Source organism: Oncorhynchus tshawytscha, linkage group LG08 (genome assembly GCF_018296145.1).
Source record: "Oncorhynchus tshawytscha isolate Ot180627B linkage group LG08, Otsh_v2.0, whole genome shotgun sequence".
Taxonomy (NCBI): Eukaryota; Metazoa; Chordata; class Actinopteri; order Salmoniformes; family Salmonidae; genus Oncorhynchus; species Oncorhynchus tshawytscha.
Genome location: NC_056436.1, coordinates 63,389,819 through 63,408,315, shown reverse-complemented (window position 1 = coordinate 63,408,315; position 18,497 = coordinate 63,389,819). Strand labels below are relative to the sequence as shown.

Here is an 18,497-nt window from a genome sequence, read left to right as displayed (position 1 = left end):
TTTAACAACGCTGGTCCCCTTGCTTGACTGTAACAGCTTTGTCTGTGTGTGTTGTGTTTCTCCAGCAGAGAGCGCCTTCCACTCAGAGCGCGCCAGCCCAAGCAAGACTTAATGCCGGCGAAAGCTATTAACAATGTCTTCACACACCATTTGTGCTTTACAACAGCTCTGCAACATGTCCCGTTGTTGGTCTAAAGCATATTTAAATTGCATACAATATTTCAGATGCGTTATCAACCTGTAACATGTTTGTTTGTGTGTGATGATAAAGTATTAATTCCGGGAAATAGGAGCGTGTCTCTTCTCTGAAATATTGGAGTTCGTATGTGCATGTCGGCGCCTTTTTGACATTAGAAGTATTCCAAAATAGTGACAAGGGATCAGCACGCTAAACGTGTTTGCTATTACTTAAACAGCATTATAATCTACGCTGCCATGTTCTGCAAGGTCAATGCACCTCAAAACCAGGGCGTGTAGTCTGGGCATTTCCCTCAGTACAAGGCAAGGAAGCGCTTGTTGGTAGGAGGCAGATTGACATCTATAACCAAATTATTTATGTCCATGAAGAAACACTGAGAATGCATTTAGTGTTTTCTATAGAGTAGACTGTTGTGCATATGAGCGAGAGAGAGAAAAGAGAACCGAGAACATAGAACAGAGACTCAGATTAAACGTGGTTAACTCTTCACCCCTGCAGTCTCTGGGCTCCTCATTAGACCAGTCTCTCTGGCCACTGCGGCCAAGATAGCATCAGCAGTCATTTTGTTTGGTCTAACCAGCTCTTTTAATACCTCCCCTGTGCCCCGTTCACTGTGCCCCATTCACTGTGCCCTGGCTCTTATGACTATCCAGCTACAGCCATGCCCCTGGCACATAGCCTGCAGCGGGACACACACGCACCTCACAGGGGCATACACACAAAAACACACATTCACCTCACATCTAGCTGTCTCTTTCTTTCTCTCTCACACTACACACACGCAGGCACACACACACACACACACACACACACACACACACACACACACACACACACACACACACACACACACACACACACACACACACACACACTCACACACACACACACACACACACACACACACACACACACCACTTTGCCTCATTCCTCACAGCTATGAAGTAGTTTCACATATTACTCCTTTTAATTCTCTCTTTGTTTTGACTTCTTTCCAAAGTGGAGTTTAACAAAACGGTGTCTACCCAAGCAGAAGGAACAGGTAACCTCTGCGGTGTGGTTGTGAGGTGTGGTATGGCTGTGAACGTGACCGTGAAGGTTAGTTGGTCATCAGAGCCGGACAGTGCTATGCTGCAGCCTGCTTCGTGCAGAGTGGGCAACATTGGGAGATGGTGTTAGTCTGGCACCTCCTGTGAGACAGGTGTAGCTGCCAGGTCTGTGAGCCAGCAGCACTACCCAGCTCTACTATAATAGAACAGGGAAATACTGCAAAGGTTGACATTCATCATATTGAAACTCCTTCTGTAAGTGCAAATGACATACACAACACTTAGCCTGATCTCATAGATTAGACGCAATATAGTACATGTAAATCCGGGACACTCAAATGAGTATGATATGTTTCGTTTAGTATGGTTACATAAGACAGAAGGTTACTTAAGGGGCAAAAACTAAAGTAGGGTAACTGATTGTGATGGATCGGTAAGTGTATAATAATATCTAGCAACCCAAAGGTTTCGTGTTCGAATTTCATGATGGACAACTTTACCTAATTAGCAACTTTGCAACTACTTACTACTTTTTTAGCTGCTTTGCAACTATTTAGCATGTTAGCCAACCCTAACCCTAACCATATCCTTAACCTTAACACTAACCTTAACCCTAACCTTAACCCTTAACCCCTAACCCCTAACCCTAAACCCTACCCTAGTTAACATTAACCATCTAGCTAGCATTAGCCACCAAGCTATCGTTACTAAAAACAAATTGTAATTCGGAAAATATCATACAAAATGGATGATGGACATCCACAAATTAATACCTACCATATGAAACGTAACATATCATTCTAATTGGAGGGTCCCGGATTTTCATTTACTGTGTTATGTCTACCCCTGACTCCAGCTTGCAACACTTCATAGAAAAATCTGTATCTTTATCAAATCTATAGTGTGAATTGCATCCTTCATCAGAGCTGCTCAAACACACACTCACTCTCTTCGGATTGTGTTTAAGTGTTCTTGTCTCTATGTCACTTTCTGATACTGGAGTGTCCGTCAGTCACACACTGACTCTGTCCTTGCCCACTCCCTCTCCGTCTCCCCAGACCAAATGTGAGTTTATGTCAGTCACTTAATTGTCTGCCTGTTACCTCCTCCTGTCCTCACATCTTTCATCATCTCTCTCTCAGACTCTCCAGACACTCTGTATTTCTCTCGGCGAGGTTTGGTGCTGCTGTTGCTGCCGAGTGAATTTATTACAGACATTAATCTCCCCGTCTGCATGGCTGTGGTCGTGCGTACGACCGGCGCTGTTTGCTCCTCTCAGCAGGATGTTGTTCTTTCTAAGTCACTGCGGCTGGAGAGCTGGCTGACCCCAACATGAGAACCCCCACCACAGACACCCCCAAACCCTTACCCCTTGAAACATTATAACCCAATCCCTCAAACCCCAAATACTCAAACCCCCTACAATATACATTCACACCCCAATGGCCAAATAGTCTCTTAACATCAATTAAAAGCAACCATATTATTATTAGTTTGAATGACGTGGGAGAATTAGTGAGACAGACACGATAGTGAAATGTTTCAACTATTGATATATACATTTCACAGAACCTTACTCTACCTGCTTCTTGCACTCCAGTCCTCCAGAGCTTCAGGTCAGCAGTCCTCTTGACTTCAGGTTAGGCTGCAATCCTTCATCTCCACAATCCCCTTCTCCACAATCCCTCTCTCCATTTTCAGGGTTAATTTCGTTCTTCTTTTTCTTTTGCAGTTAGCTAAAGGGTTGGAGTCGTTCAGGGCCTTTTTATATTAATTCTCAAAAAAAACAGTCCTACTATTCATTGTTGTTGTGTGGGACTAAATGGGCTCTTATTTATTTCTGTGGATGACATATGAGTAGATCATGGTTGGTAGAAGAGAGACCAGAGACCCCTGTTAGTGCAGCAGCCTATTGCTAGTAGTGCTGGAGGTCTGTTAATTCTGCCACAATGCATATCTATATTCATTAACTGGAGTGACGCAATACTCTACAGACCAAATGCTGCTGGCTATGCTTTTTTCCCCTTCGCTTGTATGTTTGTTTGTTTTACTGAGGAAGTTGAAATGAGACAAAATGCAGAAATTAGGAACGGCCAGGACCCCCTTGTGAATGCTCTGGGGAGAGCTAAGATGTTGTTCCCACGCATGCAGACCAGGAAGTCTGTGAGTGTATGTTTCTTTGGCGGTGTGTCTGGAACATATGTTGTAGTGGGGATTCAGACAGCAGTTTTTCCTGACAGTGTACTATAGCTTTGATCGGTGGAGGACTCATTGACAATGACACCAGGACAAAGAAAGGTGTGTGTGTGTTAGAACTCTGACAGTCCTTTGAACCTTTGAAGTTGTGTCTGTCAGACATAAGGGACCCAACCCATCCTGCTTTCCTGGTTCAAAACTGTTTCCACCCTCCACCTCTGCACAAGGAGTTTATCAGGCTCCCGAGTGTTGCAGTGGTCTAAGACACTGCATCTCAGTGCAAGAGGCGTTACTGCAGTACATTGTTCAAATCCAGGCTGCATCACATCCAGCCGTGATTGGGAGTCCCATAGGGCACCACCAAATTGGCCCAGATTCGTCCAGGTTTGGCTGGGGTAGGCTGTCATTGTAAATAAGGATTTGTTCTTAACTGACTTGCCGAGTTAAATAAAGGTTAAATAATATTATTACTTTTTTTAAATCAGGAGGCTGTTGCCATGGAGACTGTCCCCTACTGGTGGTAACCATAGAAACTTCCTTGTCTGGCTCCCACAGCGGGCGAGGAAGAGAGAGGGTTGTTTTGGTAGACATTAACCCTTGAACTCTCTTCACTGCTGTCTCCCTACCCTCTCCAAGATGCAGGATGAAAGAGAGGAGAGAAAGAGAGAGATAGAGAGGAGGGTGAAAGATGATAAGCAACAAACATCATCTGCAGCTCAAAGACCCAGATGACAGGCAGCAGAGAATAGACGATTGAAAAGAGACAAGAGCTCCCTGATCTTTCAAAGCTTCGTGCTTGATAAACTGCCATTAATCACTGAGCTACAGTAGCAATGTGCTGGAGAAACACTTAGGTACTCCAGAATCTAAACCCCATAATGAGCAACGTGAAAATCAGAGAACACAGTCAATGGTTAACAGTCTGATTGGAATATTCCTAGATTTCTAAATTAGCCCTTTGGAGATCAGTAGAGTTCATGAGAATATGCAGTCAGACACCATCATTTGTACATCAAATCAAACGTATTTATAAAGCCCTTTTTAAATTAGCAGATGTCACAAAGCGCTTATACAGAAAGCCAGCCTAATACCCCAAAGAGCAGGCAATGCAGAAGAAGAAGCATGGTGGCTTGGAAAAACTCCCTAGAAAAGGCAGGAACCTAGGAAGAAACCTAGAAAGGAACCAGGCTCTGAGGGGAGGCCAGTCCTCTTCTGGCTGTGCTGGGTGGAGATTCATTTACAAGTTACTGGATCATTATAATACATACGCAGGGCTCATCTAGCGACTTGATAAAGATGTAAATCAGTATGGTATTACTTAGCAGTATTGTTCCAATGTTATGCTTGTGATTTCACTTATACTTGTCCATTGTACTCTACATACCATTTACCAACCATTGCTGTCTTCTTGGTGGAACCGTCGTTGTGATCTCCTAATGCATTATGAGGCTTCACTGTATCCACTGAGCTCTATGGTCAAATGATTTGACCTCTCAGTATGCATAGTCAATAAACAATTAATTTCAGAGTAGTTGAATGAAGGTTTGATGTAAAAGCTGGTGTTCTTCAGGAGAGATCAACGGGAGTCTGGCCGTTCAGCAGGGCTGAGCCTTCCTGACGGCACCACAACACAGACAGGAGTGGACGTGTGGGAGAGACTGAGAGTGAAGTATATATGCCTACCCTCCTCCTCCGACCAATGTCTGTTCTCTCTCTCTCTCTCTCTCTCTCTCCCCCCTCTCTCTCTCTCCCTCTCTCTCTCTCTCTCTCTCTCTCTCTCTCCCCCTAGCAACAATGTCCCACCGTGAGGCAAATATACTGATGTGCTGTGCATGGGCAAATGCCTGTTTCCAAACAAGCTGTAAGGCGACAACGTTAGTCTCATTTTTATGAAAGAAAACTTTATTGAGTGATTTATAAACAAAACACATTACCACTGTATCCATTTAGGGCAAATAAAAAAACGGAAAGAAATGCAATTTCACAATTTTACAGTCATAGTAGATGAGCAGGTGTACAAAAAAAGGTTTTTACAACAGATCAGTACTGCCCAGTAGACCAGGACAGCACCACCATTGTTCACCACCGTACTCTAAATAAAGAATGACAGCGTGAACGCTCACTAAACACAAGCATACACTACATATACCATTTTTACATTGGACTTTTTTTCTGTTATTTTTTAACATTTTATCTGTTGAAAGGGGGTGGAAGGGAAAATATAGCTCATCACAGGATCATACATATTTCAATTACAATATTAGTGTTAGGTAGAGCATCATGTCAAAGCCGGACACAAAACATATTATTATAATATTTTTTATTTATTTTTTTATTTCCTTTTCTTTGCTTGTTCTCAAAAACAAAAATTATATTTTGGTAAAACAAAATGAACAGAGTTGCATTCAAGGCCATCACACTATAGCATTTACAAATATCTAAGAGGTTAAGTTAACGTATAACACCACTGTGGAGTGTGTAGGATGTTATATGCACAAGATGCATGGTAGAGACGGTACACACAAATATCTCCTTTGCGAGTCATGAAGTAAAATGATAATACAAAATAATAAAATCATAACCATCTATTTCTATATATATATATTTCTCTATATACTATGTTTCCTTTGGGACTTACATGCAGCAGCCACTTTAGTGGAGTGAAGTCATACTGAGCTGCAGAACTTGGGGGGTGTGGCAACAACTTACAGGCAAGGGAAGGAGGAACCAATAGAAGCAGGGCTGAAACATGTCTCCACCCCTTCACAAAACCTCCTGAAAGAGGATTGGTGGGATAGAGCTGTGGGGCAGGAATCCTTAGATGCTCGTATTTAGTCATTAATAATGTAATAATCAGGTTACACATCGCATTTATTAATGCAAAGTCCATGTATGAAAAGCAAGTCTAAATCTACATTTATCGTGTACATAAAAGCCAACTGTTTCCATATATGTTTACCCAGGAACATGGAGGATAGGGACAGCCCTCAGCACCATGCCCCAGACCTCCATCCCTGTCCCCATCCCACCTCGTCCCCTCTCGCCAGTGACCACAAACAGGAATGAACAGCGTAGTATTCACAAGTTAAAAGCACTGAACCGTTTTGCACTTAGAGGCATCTGACATTGGCTAACAGAGTAGTGGACCACCGGCACCGACTGGGTTCTACAGGCCTCACACATATTACTGATCCCAGCACGCCACAAGGTTCAGAGTAGGCCTTCCCAGTTCACCCTGAATGAACAGGGGTTAGAGGGGGGGGTCTATGGCCAGAAAAAAGAGAGAGATGAAGGGCAGGGGGACAAGAAGAAGCACTGCAGATCAGTTAAAGCTAACAAAACAGAGAAGGAAATCGTGGCTCTTCTCCAAGAACAAATAAAAAGAGAAAAAGATTCACAAATGTCATCATCATCACGTGAAGAAGCAGTCTGTGGTTGGGGTAAGGGAGGGGTGGTGTGGGGTTTTGAGGGTGGAAAGCTCAGGGGAGTGGGGAGGATAGAGATCAGGTTGGGTATCAGGTAAAGGATGGTTGCTACCAAACATTCAGAGCAGAAAGCATCAGGCTTTTGCTGAGTGGCAGGGGAGAGATCATCTTTAGCTAGAGACACTCCTGCTATTCTACAAGGTTCCAACTGAGCCCTGATCAACAAGCTGGATCACAGGCCAACTCAGCTGGACTCGTCTCTTTTGTTCTCAAGATAATCTGAAGTGTTCCTCCTTTCTCTCATTCCCTCTTTCTCTGTCTTCGCATTGAGCTGTTGGCTCCTTTGAGAGAGAGGGATCTCATTGAGCTGTTGGCTGCTTTGACAGAGAGGGATCTCATTGAGCTGTTGGCTGTTTTGAGAGACAGGGATCTCATTGAGCTGTTGGCTCCTTTGAGAGAGAGGGATCTCATTGAGCTGTTGGCTGGTTTGACAGAGAGGGATCTCATTGAGCTGTTGGCTGTTTTGAGAGACAGGGATCTCATTGAGCTGTTGGCTGTTTTGAGAGACAGGGATCTCATTGAGCTGTTGGCTCCTTTGAGAGAGAGAGGGATCTCATTGAGCTGTTGGCTGTTTTGAGAGAGAGGGATCTCATTGAGCTGTTGGCTGTTTTGAGAGAGAGGGATCTCATTGAGCTGTTGTCTGTTTTGAGAGAGAGGGATCTCATTGAGCTGTTGTCTGAGAGGGATTTCATTGAGCTGTTGGCTGCTTTGAGAGAGAGAGAGAGATCTCATTGTCCCAGAATAGAGTATTGAGCAGACCAACCAGGAGTTATTGCAGGGGATGCAGCTGTGTCGATACTGAGACGCTAGATCTACAGTACACGTGTGTACTGCTAAGGAGACTGTACTGCTGGGGAAAAAGCTTGCGTTTTGTATTAAACATATTGTTATTTGTTCGCTGTGGTTTGTTGGCAGCTCCTAGATTTTGTACCTCTCTCCAGGTCTCAGGTGTTCTCAGTGTCCATGTTTGTGAGTGTGTGTGTGTCAACGTGTATGTGTGTATCATTGACAGCCATGTTTTCCTTGCCGGCTCAGGGAACACTGACAGATAGAGAACGCGATAGGATGCTGCAGCAGCAGTGTCATGTTAGCCTTTAGCCTCAGCTTTAGCGACTCTCTCCTGTGCTATTTACAAGTGTGAGTGTCCAGCTCTAAACATCTAGCGCTGTCTGTGTCTTCGATTTACTTTCTTTTCTTCTTCTTGACATTTGCTTTTTTGTTCTTTTTCCGAGGCTGGCACAGAGCTGTTTTCTTCTCATCCTCAGATTGTCTTTTCCTTTCAAAGAAAAGAGATTATACAACATGGTGGGAAAGGGTAAGACCGAGGTGCCAACGTATCCGTGGGAGAGAAGGTGAAAAGCCGAGGGCAAGGGGAGACAGTAGCTCTTGTTCCCTTGCTGAGAAGGGAGGGTATTATTTGGCTCAGGGTGTATAGGCAGGCACCAGGGGGCATGGAGGAAAATGCATCAATACATTTTTTCTCATCAAGGCATGATTATTAAGCAATTACCCAAGACAGGGCTTTGGAGGAGACGTTAAACTACAGTCATCTTGGTAAGGCCAGATTATTATCAGAGAGAGTTAGAAAGACCTGGGCTATTATCTTTGTTCCAGGGGTGGGTATTGAGCAGAGGACGGCAGTGTGACTTTGTCTGCCTGTCTGTGTTACTGAGCCAGAGATGATGAAGTTGAACTGGGGATCTCTCTTTTCACCAGTTGTCTCAAATACTTGTATTTTTGTTACCAGGTGGACTTTGGTTGGTACCTTTGTTTTAACAGCTCCCTTTCCTTCTCTTCCTCGTCCTCCTCCTCCGCTACTCGTCATCATCCTTCCCCTTATCCTTCTTATCCTTCTTCTCCTTCTTCTTCTTCTTCTTCTTCTTGGCCTCCTCCTTCTTTCCGAAAGTGATGAAGTCGCTCTTGTCGTCCTCTCCTCCCTGCTGGCGGATTGAGATGATTGCGGGGGATCCGGGGATGATAAAGGCTTCGGGGGGGACTTCGCCAGGCTTCAGGTGCTGGGGGGGCCCACCGGGACCGCCTGCACCGTAACGGAAGTGCCAGCTGTTACTATCCACTCCGGCTCCCATGGGCGGGGACGTCTCTCCACCCTCAGCATCTAGGGAGAGAGAGAAAGATGGGGGTTATTGATGTTGTGATAGAATCATCAATCTCATCTATGGTGCATAAAGGGAACAAAGTAAGATCAGTGTTACTGTCATTGTCATGGCAATGGACACTTCACAGAAAAGCATGAGAAACCTCTGCCATATCAGACTGCATCCTGTGGTGATGCATCATGACACAGTCCACACTGTGCTGCATCGAAAAACCACAGGAGTACTCTGATCACCCTGACTCCCATTGTGATGTCACTAATCGGTCACTAATCCACATAAACAGCCATAACACCCCTCAAAAGAAAGGGGTGGCGAATCAGAATGCAAGCTTTCAAATGCTTCCACTGGTAAGCAGCTATACAGAATCAAAGCGTCTGTCACACCGGTCCTTCCCACGTCTAGCGTCCTCGATTGGTGCTATGAGATAAGACATGAATCGCTCCATCACGCCGGGAGAAGCAGGGAAAGGTCAGGGAATAAAGACATGGCATTTGAAAGGAAAGCCAACAAGCAGTTTACAGACTGAGTGCTTGTTCTGGGAGATGACTGTGCTTAAACTTCCATCACAGATCACCACTGAAGCGCTAAACTAAAAAAGTTAAATACAGACTTTTCCTGTTCAATAGAAGTGGTTATGGCCAGCACAGACTGAAGAGCCTACATTATACACAGTATACAGCTGTGTGTGTATGTGTGTGTGCGTGCTTGTGTCAAAATCAAATCAAATGTATTTATAAAGCCCTTTTTACATCAGCAGATGTCACAAAGTGCTTATACAGAAACCCAGCCTAAAACCCCAAACAGCAAGCAATGCAGAGGTAGAAGCACGGTAGCAAGGAAAAACTCCCTAGAAAGGCAGGAACCTAGGAAGAAACATGGAGAGGAACCAGGCTCTGAGGGGTGGCCAGTCCTCTTCTGGAGATTATAAGAGTACATGGCCATTAAGGCCAGATCGTTCTTCAAGATTTTCAAACGTTCCTGGATCAAATCAAATCAAATCAAATCAAATTTTATTTGTCACATACACATGGTTAGCAGATGTTAATGCGAGTGTAGCGAAATGCTTGTGCTTCTAGTTCCGACAATGCAGTAATAACGAGCAAGTAATCTAACTAACAATTCCAAAAAAAACTACTGTCATACACAGTGTAAGGGGATAAAGAATATGTACATAAGGATATATGAATGAGTGATGGTACAGAGCAGCATAGGCAAGATACAGTAGATGATATCGAGTACAGTATATACATATGAGATAAGTATGTAAACCAAGTGGCATAGTTAGAGTGGCTAGTGATACATGTATTACATAAGGATGCAGTCGATGATATAGAGTACAGTATCAACGTATGCATATGAGATGAACAATGTAGGGTAAGTAACATTATATAAGGTAGCATTGTTTAAAGTGGCTAGTGATATATTTACATCATTTCCCATGATTAAAGTGGCTGGAGTAGAGTCAGTGTCATTGACAGTGTGTTGGCAGTAGCCACTCAATGTTAGTGGTGGCTGTTTAACAGTCTGATGGCCTTGAGATAGAAGCTGTTTTTCAGTCTCTCGGTCCCAGCTTTGATGCACCTGTACTGACCTCGCCTTCTGGATGGCAGCGGGGTGAACAGGCAGTGGCTCGGGTGGTTGATGTCCTTGATGATCTTTATTGCCTTCCTGTAGCATCGGGTGGTGTAGGTGTCCTGGAGGGCAGGTAGTTTGCCCCCGGTGATGCGTTGTGCAGACCTCACTACCCTCTGGAGAGCCTTACGGTTGAGGGCGGTGCAGTTGCCATACCAGGCGGTGATACAGCCCGCCAGGATGCTCTCGATTGTGCATCTGTAGAAGTTTGTGAGTGCTTTTGGTGACAAGCCGAATTTCTTCAGCCTCCTGAGGTTGAAGAGGCGCTGCTGCGCCTTCCTCACGATGCTGTCTGTGTGAGTGGACCAATTCAGTTTGTCTGTGATGTGTATGCCGAGGAACTTAAAACTTGCTACCCTCTCCACTACTGTTCCATCGATGTGGATGGGGGTGTTCCCTCTGCTGTTTCCTGAAGTCCACAATCATCTCCTTAGTTTTGTTGACGTTGAGTGTGAGGTTATTTTCCTGACACCACACTCCGAGGGCCCTCACCTCCTCCCTGTAGGCCGTCTCGTCGTTGTTGGTAATCAAGCCTACCACTGTTGTGTCGTCCGCAAACTTGATGATTGAGTTGGAGGCGTGCATGGCCACGCAGTCGTGGGTGAACAGGGAGTACAGGAGAGGGCTCAGAACGCACCCTTGTGGGGCCCCAGTGTTGAGGATCAGCGGGGAGGAGATGTTGTTGCCTACCCTCACCACCTGGGGGCGGCCCGTCAGGAAGTCCAGTACCCAGTTGCACAGGGCGGGGTCGAGACCCAGGGTCTCGAGCTTGATGACGAGCTTGGAGGGTACTATGGTGTTGAATGCCGAGCTGTAGTCGATGAACAGCATTCTCACATAGGTATTCCTCTTGTCCAGATGGGTTAGGGCAGTGTGCAGTGTGGTTGAGATTGCATCGTCTGTGGACCTATTTGGGCGGTAAGCAAATTGGAGTGGGTCAAGGGTGTCAGGTAGGGTGGAGGTGATATGGTCCTTGACTAGTCTCTCAAAGCACTTCATGATGACGGATGTGAGTGCTACGGGGCGGTAGTCGTTTAGCTCAGTTACCTTAGCTTTCTTGGGAACAGGAACAATGGTGGCCCTCTTGAAGCATGTGGGAACAGCAGACTGGTATAGGGATTGATTGAATATGTCCGTAAACACACCGGCCAGCTGGTCTGCGCATGCTCTGAGGGCGCGGCTGGGGATGCCGTCTGGGCCTGCAGCCTTGCGAGGGTTAACACGTTTAAATGTCTTACTCACTTCGGCTGCAGTGAAGGAGAGACCGCATGTTTCCGTTGCAGGCCGTGTCAGTGGCACTGTATTGTCCTCAAAGCGGGCAAAAAGTTATTTAGTCTGCCTGGGAGCAAGACATCCTGGTCCGTGACTGGGCTGGGTTTCTTCCTGTAGTCCGTGATTGACTGTAGACCCTGCCACATACCTCTTGTGTCTGAGCCGTTGAATTGAGATTCTACTTTGTCTCTGTACTGGCGCTTAGCTTGTTTGATAGCCTTGCGGAGGGAATAGCTGCACTGTTTGTATTCAGCCATGTTACCAGACACCTTGCCCTGATTAAAAGCAGTGGTTCGTGCCTTCAGTTTCACACGAATGCTGCCATCAATCCACGGTTTCTGGTTAGGGAATGTTTTAATTGTTGCTATGGGAACGACATCTTCAACGCACGTTCTAATGAACTCGCACACCGTATCAGCGTATTCGTCAATGTTGTTGTCTGACGCAATACGAAACATCTCCCAGTCCACGTGATGGAAGCAGTCTTGGAGTGTGGAGTCAGCTTGGTCGGACCAGCGTTGGACAGACCTCAGCGTGGGAGCTTCTTGTTTTAGTTTCTGTCTGTAGGCAGGGATCAACAAAATGGAGTCGTGGTCAGCTTTTCCGAAAGGGGGCGGGGCAGGGCCTTATATGCGTCGCGGAAGTTAGAGTAACAATGATCCAGGGTCTTTCCACCCCTGGTTGCGCAATCGATATGCTGATAAAATTTAGGGAGTCTTGTTTTCAGATTAGCCTTGTTAAAATCCCCAGCTACAATGAATGCAGCCTCCGGATAAATCGTTTCCAGTTTGCAGAGAGTTAAATAAAGTTCGTTCAGAGCCATCGATGTGTCTGCTTGGGGGGGGATAGCCGGATGAGCCGGATGTGTGTTTGCGTGTGTGTGTGCAAGATGTGTCAGTCAGTAGCTTCAACAACAGTGAACTAAACCCTCTCCAACACTCAGTATTGTAAGTGGTCTCCAGTTAGTAAAAGAAGGCTGTACTCAGTGCTTTGAGACAGACAGGTGTGACACCGCCTCTCTAGACTGCCTCCATCTCTAGACACATGTCATGACTCACTGCAGCAGAGCAGAGTGACTCTTGGCTCAGCTCTCAGCTCTCCCCTCCCGACCCCATCAGTCTACCCAAGGAGAGAGAGCACTCCCCTGTACACATAAATAATACAATTAAAGGGGCGAGAGTGCACACATAAATAGCTTCTCATTAAAGGAGATGGGGATGGCAGAGGTGCCTGGTCGGTCAAACTCACTGTGACTCTGCGTTATTCAAAGTGTGTGTGTTTGTGTGTGTATGTGTGTGTGTGTTGACAACCCAGGGTGCTTGTAACAAAGCTCCCACACCAACTTGAAGACCCAAGGATCCAGATAGGATTGTTCTTACTACTACCCCGTTATGTCTTCTCAGTCCCCTAACACACATAAAACGAGATATGCGCACACACACACACACACACACACACACACACACACACACACACACACACACACACACACACACACACACACACACACACACACACACACACACACACACACACACACACACACACAGCAGCAAAAAAACTCCCCACAACACTTTCCCTCGTTCCTCACAGCTATGACCTAGTTTCTACACTTCCTTCACGTTTCTCCATTTATTTCTCTCTCTTTTTTTGACTTCCTTCCAAAGTGGAGTTTAACAAAACTGTATTCACCCAAGTAGAATGAACTGTGTCTGGAAGAGGGAGTGCTGGCCTCATAACACCCAGGGTATGGAAGCCCATCTCACCATTCCCTGTCCTCCCCAACCAAGCCTCTATTGGACAGTTAGGAGGGCATGTCCTGCCCTGGTATAGTCTAATAAAAAACAAAACAATTTTAACCTTTATTTAACAAGTCAAGTCAGTTATGAACAAATTCTTATTTACAATGACGGACTACACCGGCCAAACCTGGACGACGCTGGGCCAATTGTGCGCCGCCATATTGGACTCCCAATCACGGCCGGGTTGTGACACAGCCTGGATGGTCAAAGTACTTTCAGCTCAAATTCCCATCAACGTAACTTTTTGTCTTGACAGATGTGCTAAAGGCAGACAAAATACCTTGGATATATATACAGCACCAGTCAAACGTTTGGACAAACCTACTCATTCAAGGGGTTTTCTTTATTTTGAATATTTTCTACATTGTAGAAAAGTAGTGAAGACATCAAAAATATGAAATAACAGATATAGAATCATGTAGTAACCAAAAATGTGTTAAACCAATCAAAATCTATTTTATATTTGAGATTCTTCGAAGTAGCCACCCTTTGCCTTGATGACAACAATGCACACTCTTGGCATTCTCTCAACCAGCTTCATGAGGTAGTCATGTGGAATGCATTTTAATTAACAGGTGTGCCTTGTTAAAAGTTCATTTGTGTAATTTATTTCCATCTTAACGTGTTCGAGCCAATTAGTTGTATTGTGACAAGGTAGGGGTGGTATACAGAAGATAGCCCTATTTGGCAAAATACCATGTACAGATTATGGCAAGAACAGCTCAAATAAGCAAAGAGACATGAAGGTCAGTCAATCTGGAACATTTCAGTGCAGTCGCAAAAACCATCAAGTGCTATGATGAAACTGGCTCTCATGAGGACCCGCACAGGAAAGGAAGACCCAGAATTACCTCTGCTGCAGGGGACAAGTTCATTAGAGTTAACTGCACCTCAGATTGCAGCCCAAATAAATGCTTCATAGAGTTCAAGTAACAGACACATCTCAACATCAACTGTTCAGAGACTACGTGAATCAGGCCTTCATGGTCAAATTGCTGCAAAGAAAACATTACTAAAGGACACCAATAAGAAGAGACTTTCTTGGGCCAAGAAACACGAGCAATGGACATTAGACTGGTGGAAATATGTCCTTTGATCTGATGAGTCCAAATTTGAGATTCTTGGTTCCAACCTCTGTAATCTTTGTGAAACGCAGAATAGGTGAACGGATCATCTCCGCATGTGTGGTTCCCACCATGAATTATAGGGGAGGAGGTGTGATGGTGTGGTGGTGCTTTGCTGGTGACACTGTCTGTCATTTATTTAGAATTCAAGGCACACTTAACCAGCATGGCTAATACAGCATTCTGCAGCGATACGCCACACAGAGCCTTGCCAAGTATTCACCCCTTTGGGGTCTTTCCTATTTTGTTGCATTACAACATGTAATTTACATACACAAAATAGTCCAAATTGGTGAAGTGAAAAGAAAACCATGACTTGTGAAAGGAAAAAAGAAAAAAGGGAAAGTGGTGTGTGTATATGTCTTCACCCCCTTTACTATGAAGCCCCTAAATAAGATCTGGTGCAACCAACTACCTTCAGAAGTCACAGAATTAGTCAAATAATGTCCATCTGTGTGCAATCTAAGTGTCACATGATCTGTCACACGATCGTAGTATATATATACACCTGTTCTGAAAGGCAACACAGTCTGCAATACAACTAAGCAAGGGGCACCACCAAGCAAGCAGCACCATGAAGACCAAGGAGCTCTCCAAACAGGTCAGGGACAAAGTTGTGGAGAGGTACAGATCAGGGTTGGGTTATAAAAAAATATCTGAAACTTTGAACATCTCACGGAGCACCATTAAATTCCTTATAAAAAATGGAAAGAATATGGCACCACAACAAACCTGCCAAGAGAAAGCCGCCGACCGAAACTCACAGACCAGGCAAGGAGGGCATTAATCAGAGGCAACAAATAGACCAAAAAATAACCTTGAAGGAGCTGCAAAGCTCCACAGTGGAGATTGGAGTATCTGTCCATAGGACCACTTTAAGCTGTACAATCCACAGAGCTGGGCTTTACAGAAGAGTGTCCAGAAAAAAACATTCACATTCGCCATTAAAAAAATAAGCAAACACTTTTGGTGTTCACCAAACATATGGAGGAAGGTACTCTGGTCAGATAAGACTAAAATTGAGATTTTTAGCCATCAAGGAAAACGCAATGTCTGGCAGAAACCCAACACCTCTCATCACCCCAAGAACAACATCCATGGAGGATGCAGCATCATGCTGTGGGGATATTTTTCATCGGTGGGGACTGGGAAACTGGTCAGAATTGAAGGAATAAAGATTGCTGTTAAGTAAAGCAATGTTCTGAGGGAAACCTGTTTGAGTCTTCCAGAGATTTGAGACTGGGACGGAGGTTCACCTTCCAGCAGGACAATGACCCTAAGCATCCTTCTAAAGCAACACTTGAGTGGTATAAGGGGAAACATTTAAATGTCTTGGAATGGCCTAGTCAAAGCCCAGACCTCAATCCAATTGAGAATCTGTGGTATGACTTAAAGATTGTTGTATACCAGCGGAACCCATCCAACTTGAAGGAGCTGGAGCAGTTTTGTCTTGAAGAATGGGCAAAAATCACAGCAGCTAGATGTGCCAAGCTTATAGAGACATACCCCAAGAGACTTGCTGCTGTAATTGCTGCAAAAGGTGGCTCTACAAAGTATTGACTTTGGGGGGGTGAATAGTTACGCACGCTCAAGTTTTCTGTTTTTTTTGTTTTATTTCTTGTTTGTTTCACTATTTAAAAAAAATATTTGGCATCTTCAAAGCAGTAGGCATGTTGTGTAAATCAAATTATACAAACCCCCTTAAATCTATTTTAATTCCAGGTTATAAGGCAACAAAACAGGACAAATACTTTCACTAGGCACTGTCCCATCTGGTTTGTGCTTACTGGGACTATCATTGGTTTTTCAACAAGGCATGAGCCAACACACATACAGGCTGTGTAAGGGCTATTAGACAAAGAAGGAGAGTGATGGAGTGCTCCATCAGATGACCTGGCCTCCACAATCACCCCACCTCAACCAAATTGAGATGGTTTGGGATGAGTTGGACCGCAGAGGAAGGAAAAGCAGCCAAAAAGTGCTCTGCATATGTGGAAACTCCTTCAAGACTGTTGGAAAAGCATTCCTCATGAAGCTGGTTGAAAGAATGCCAAGAGTGTGCAAAGCTGTCTTCAAGGCAAAGGGTGGCTACTTTGAAGAATCTCAAATATAAAACATATTTTCATTTATTTACCACTGTTTTGCTTACTAAATGATTCCATATGTGTTATTTCATCATTTTGATGTCTTCACTATTATTCTGCAATGTTGAAAATAGTAAAAAGAGAGAAAAACCCTTGAATGAGGAGGTGTGTCCAACCTTCTGACTTGTACTGTACATGTACAGAAGAACAGGACTAGGTTTTAAGGACTATGAAGCACCCCATGGGGCAGAGCCCCATCCCTTGGTACAGGGCAAGAGTTCCGTGAGTCAGTTTTGATCAGCCAGTACAGTCTCATCTAGCAGGTAGTAATTGATGTTGCCAGAGGGAGGCATTGTTACATGGCTTCAAAGAACAGGAACAAGACAACAGATCTAGCCTGCCTCCACCTCCACCTCCACCAGCACCATCACCTTCACCACTTCCACCACCTCCACCTCCTTCACCACCTCCTTCACCCCCTCCACCATCACCACCTCCACCAAAATCTCCACCTCCACCATATCCACCACATCCGCCACCTCCACCACACAAAGCTCACAACTAGAACACCGATGCATTCTAAAACTACACTATTCCTCTCTTTTCTGGCTTTATCTCTGAATTCATAAGGAACCAAAATAGTTGTTTCTTACCAAAGCATTTCTAAGTTCTATAAACAGCAGCTGAGGGAATAAGCAAAAACACATTTTATGACAATTAGTGACCATTAAAACAATTAAAACTATGGATTATGATGATGTTTACAAATCTCTTTATCCTCCCCTCTTCCTCTTTCTCTCCTCTGCTCAAACCAATCCTCTCATCCCTTCTCCTCCCTCTCCATTTCTCCCCCCCACTTTTTTCTCTCCTCTCTATCTCTCTCCCGCCTTCTTCCCCTGCCGTCCCTTCTCCTTTCCTCCCCCTCTCCCTCCCTGCTCTCACCCCTTCGGTCCCAGCCCGGGCTCTCTGCTGGAGCTGCTCAGAGTGATGGATTGTGGGAGTAAATCCAGGCCAGGCGTGGGCAGCGTCACATCCCCTGCATGGCACACACTCCTAATCTCTCTTATGGAGTCAAACACCGCAGGAAGTCTTTCAGGCTGATGGGATGGTGTCCTATTCACCTCTCTCATACATAGCCTACAGAAGCTGTCCTATTCACCTCTCTCATACATAGCCTACAGAAGCTGTCCTATTCACCTCTCTCATACATAGCCTACAGAAGCTGTCCTATTCACCTCTCTCATACATAGCCTATAGAAGCTGTCCTATTCACCTCTCTCATACATAGCCTACAGAAGCTGTCCTATTCACCTCTCTCATACATAGCCTACAGAAGCTGTCCTATTCACCTCTCTCATACATAGCCTATAGAAGCTGTCCTATTCACCTCTCTCATACATAGCCTACAGAAGCTGTCCTATTCACCTCTCTCATACATAGCCTACAGAAGCTGTCCTATTCACCTCTCTCATACATAGCCTACAGAAGCTGTCCTATTCACCTCTCTCATACATAGCCTACAGAAGCTGTCCTATTC

At 44.8% G+C, this 18,497-nt stretch overlaps 1 protein-coding gene across 15 annotated transcripts in view; it reads right to left on the bottom strand.

The window, feature by feature from the left end:
• Positions 1-5,323: 5,323 nt before the first annotated feature.
• LOC112256118 (protocadherin alpha-C2) overlaps positions 5,324-18,497 on the bottom strand; it is a 198,456-nt gene continuing 185,282 nt past the window's right edge. For all 15 annotated transcript variants that reach the window (XM_042325770.1, XM_042325772.1, XM_042325768.1 and 12 more), the window contains one exon: positions 5,324-9,045. In XM_042325770.1, coding sequence (XP_042181704.1) covers positions 8,744-9,045 — 302 coding nt within the window. In that variant the 3' untranslated portion in view covers positions 5,324-8,743. The remainder of the gene's footprint in view (positions 9,046-18,497) is intronic.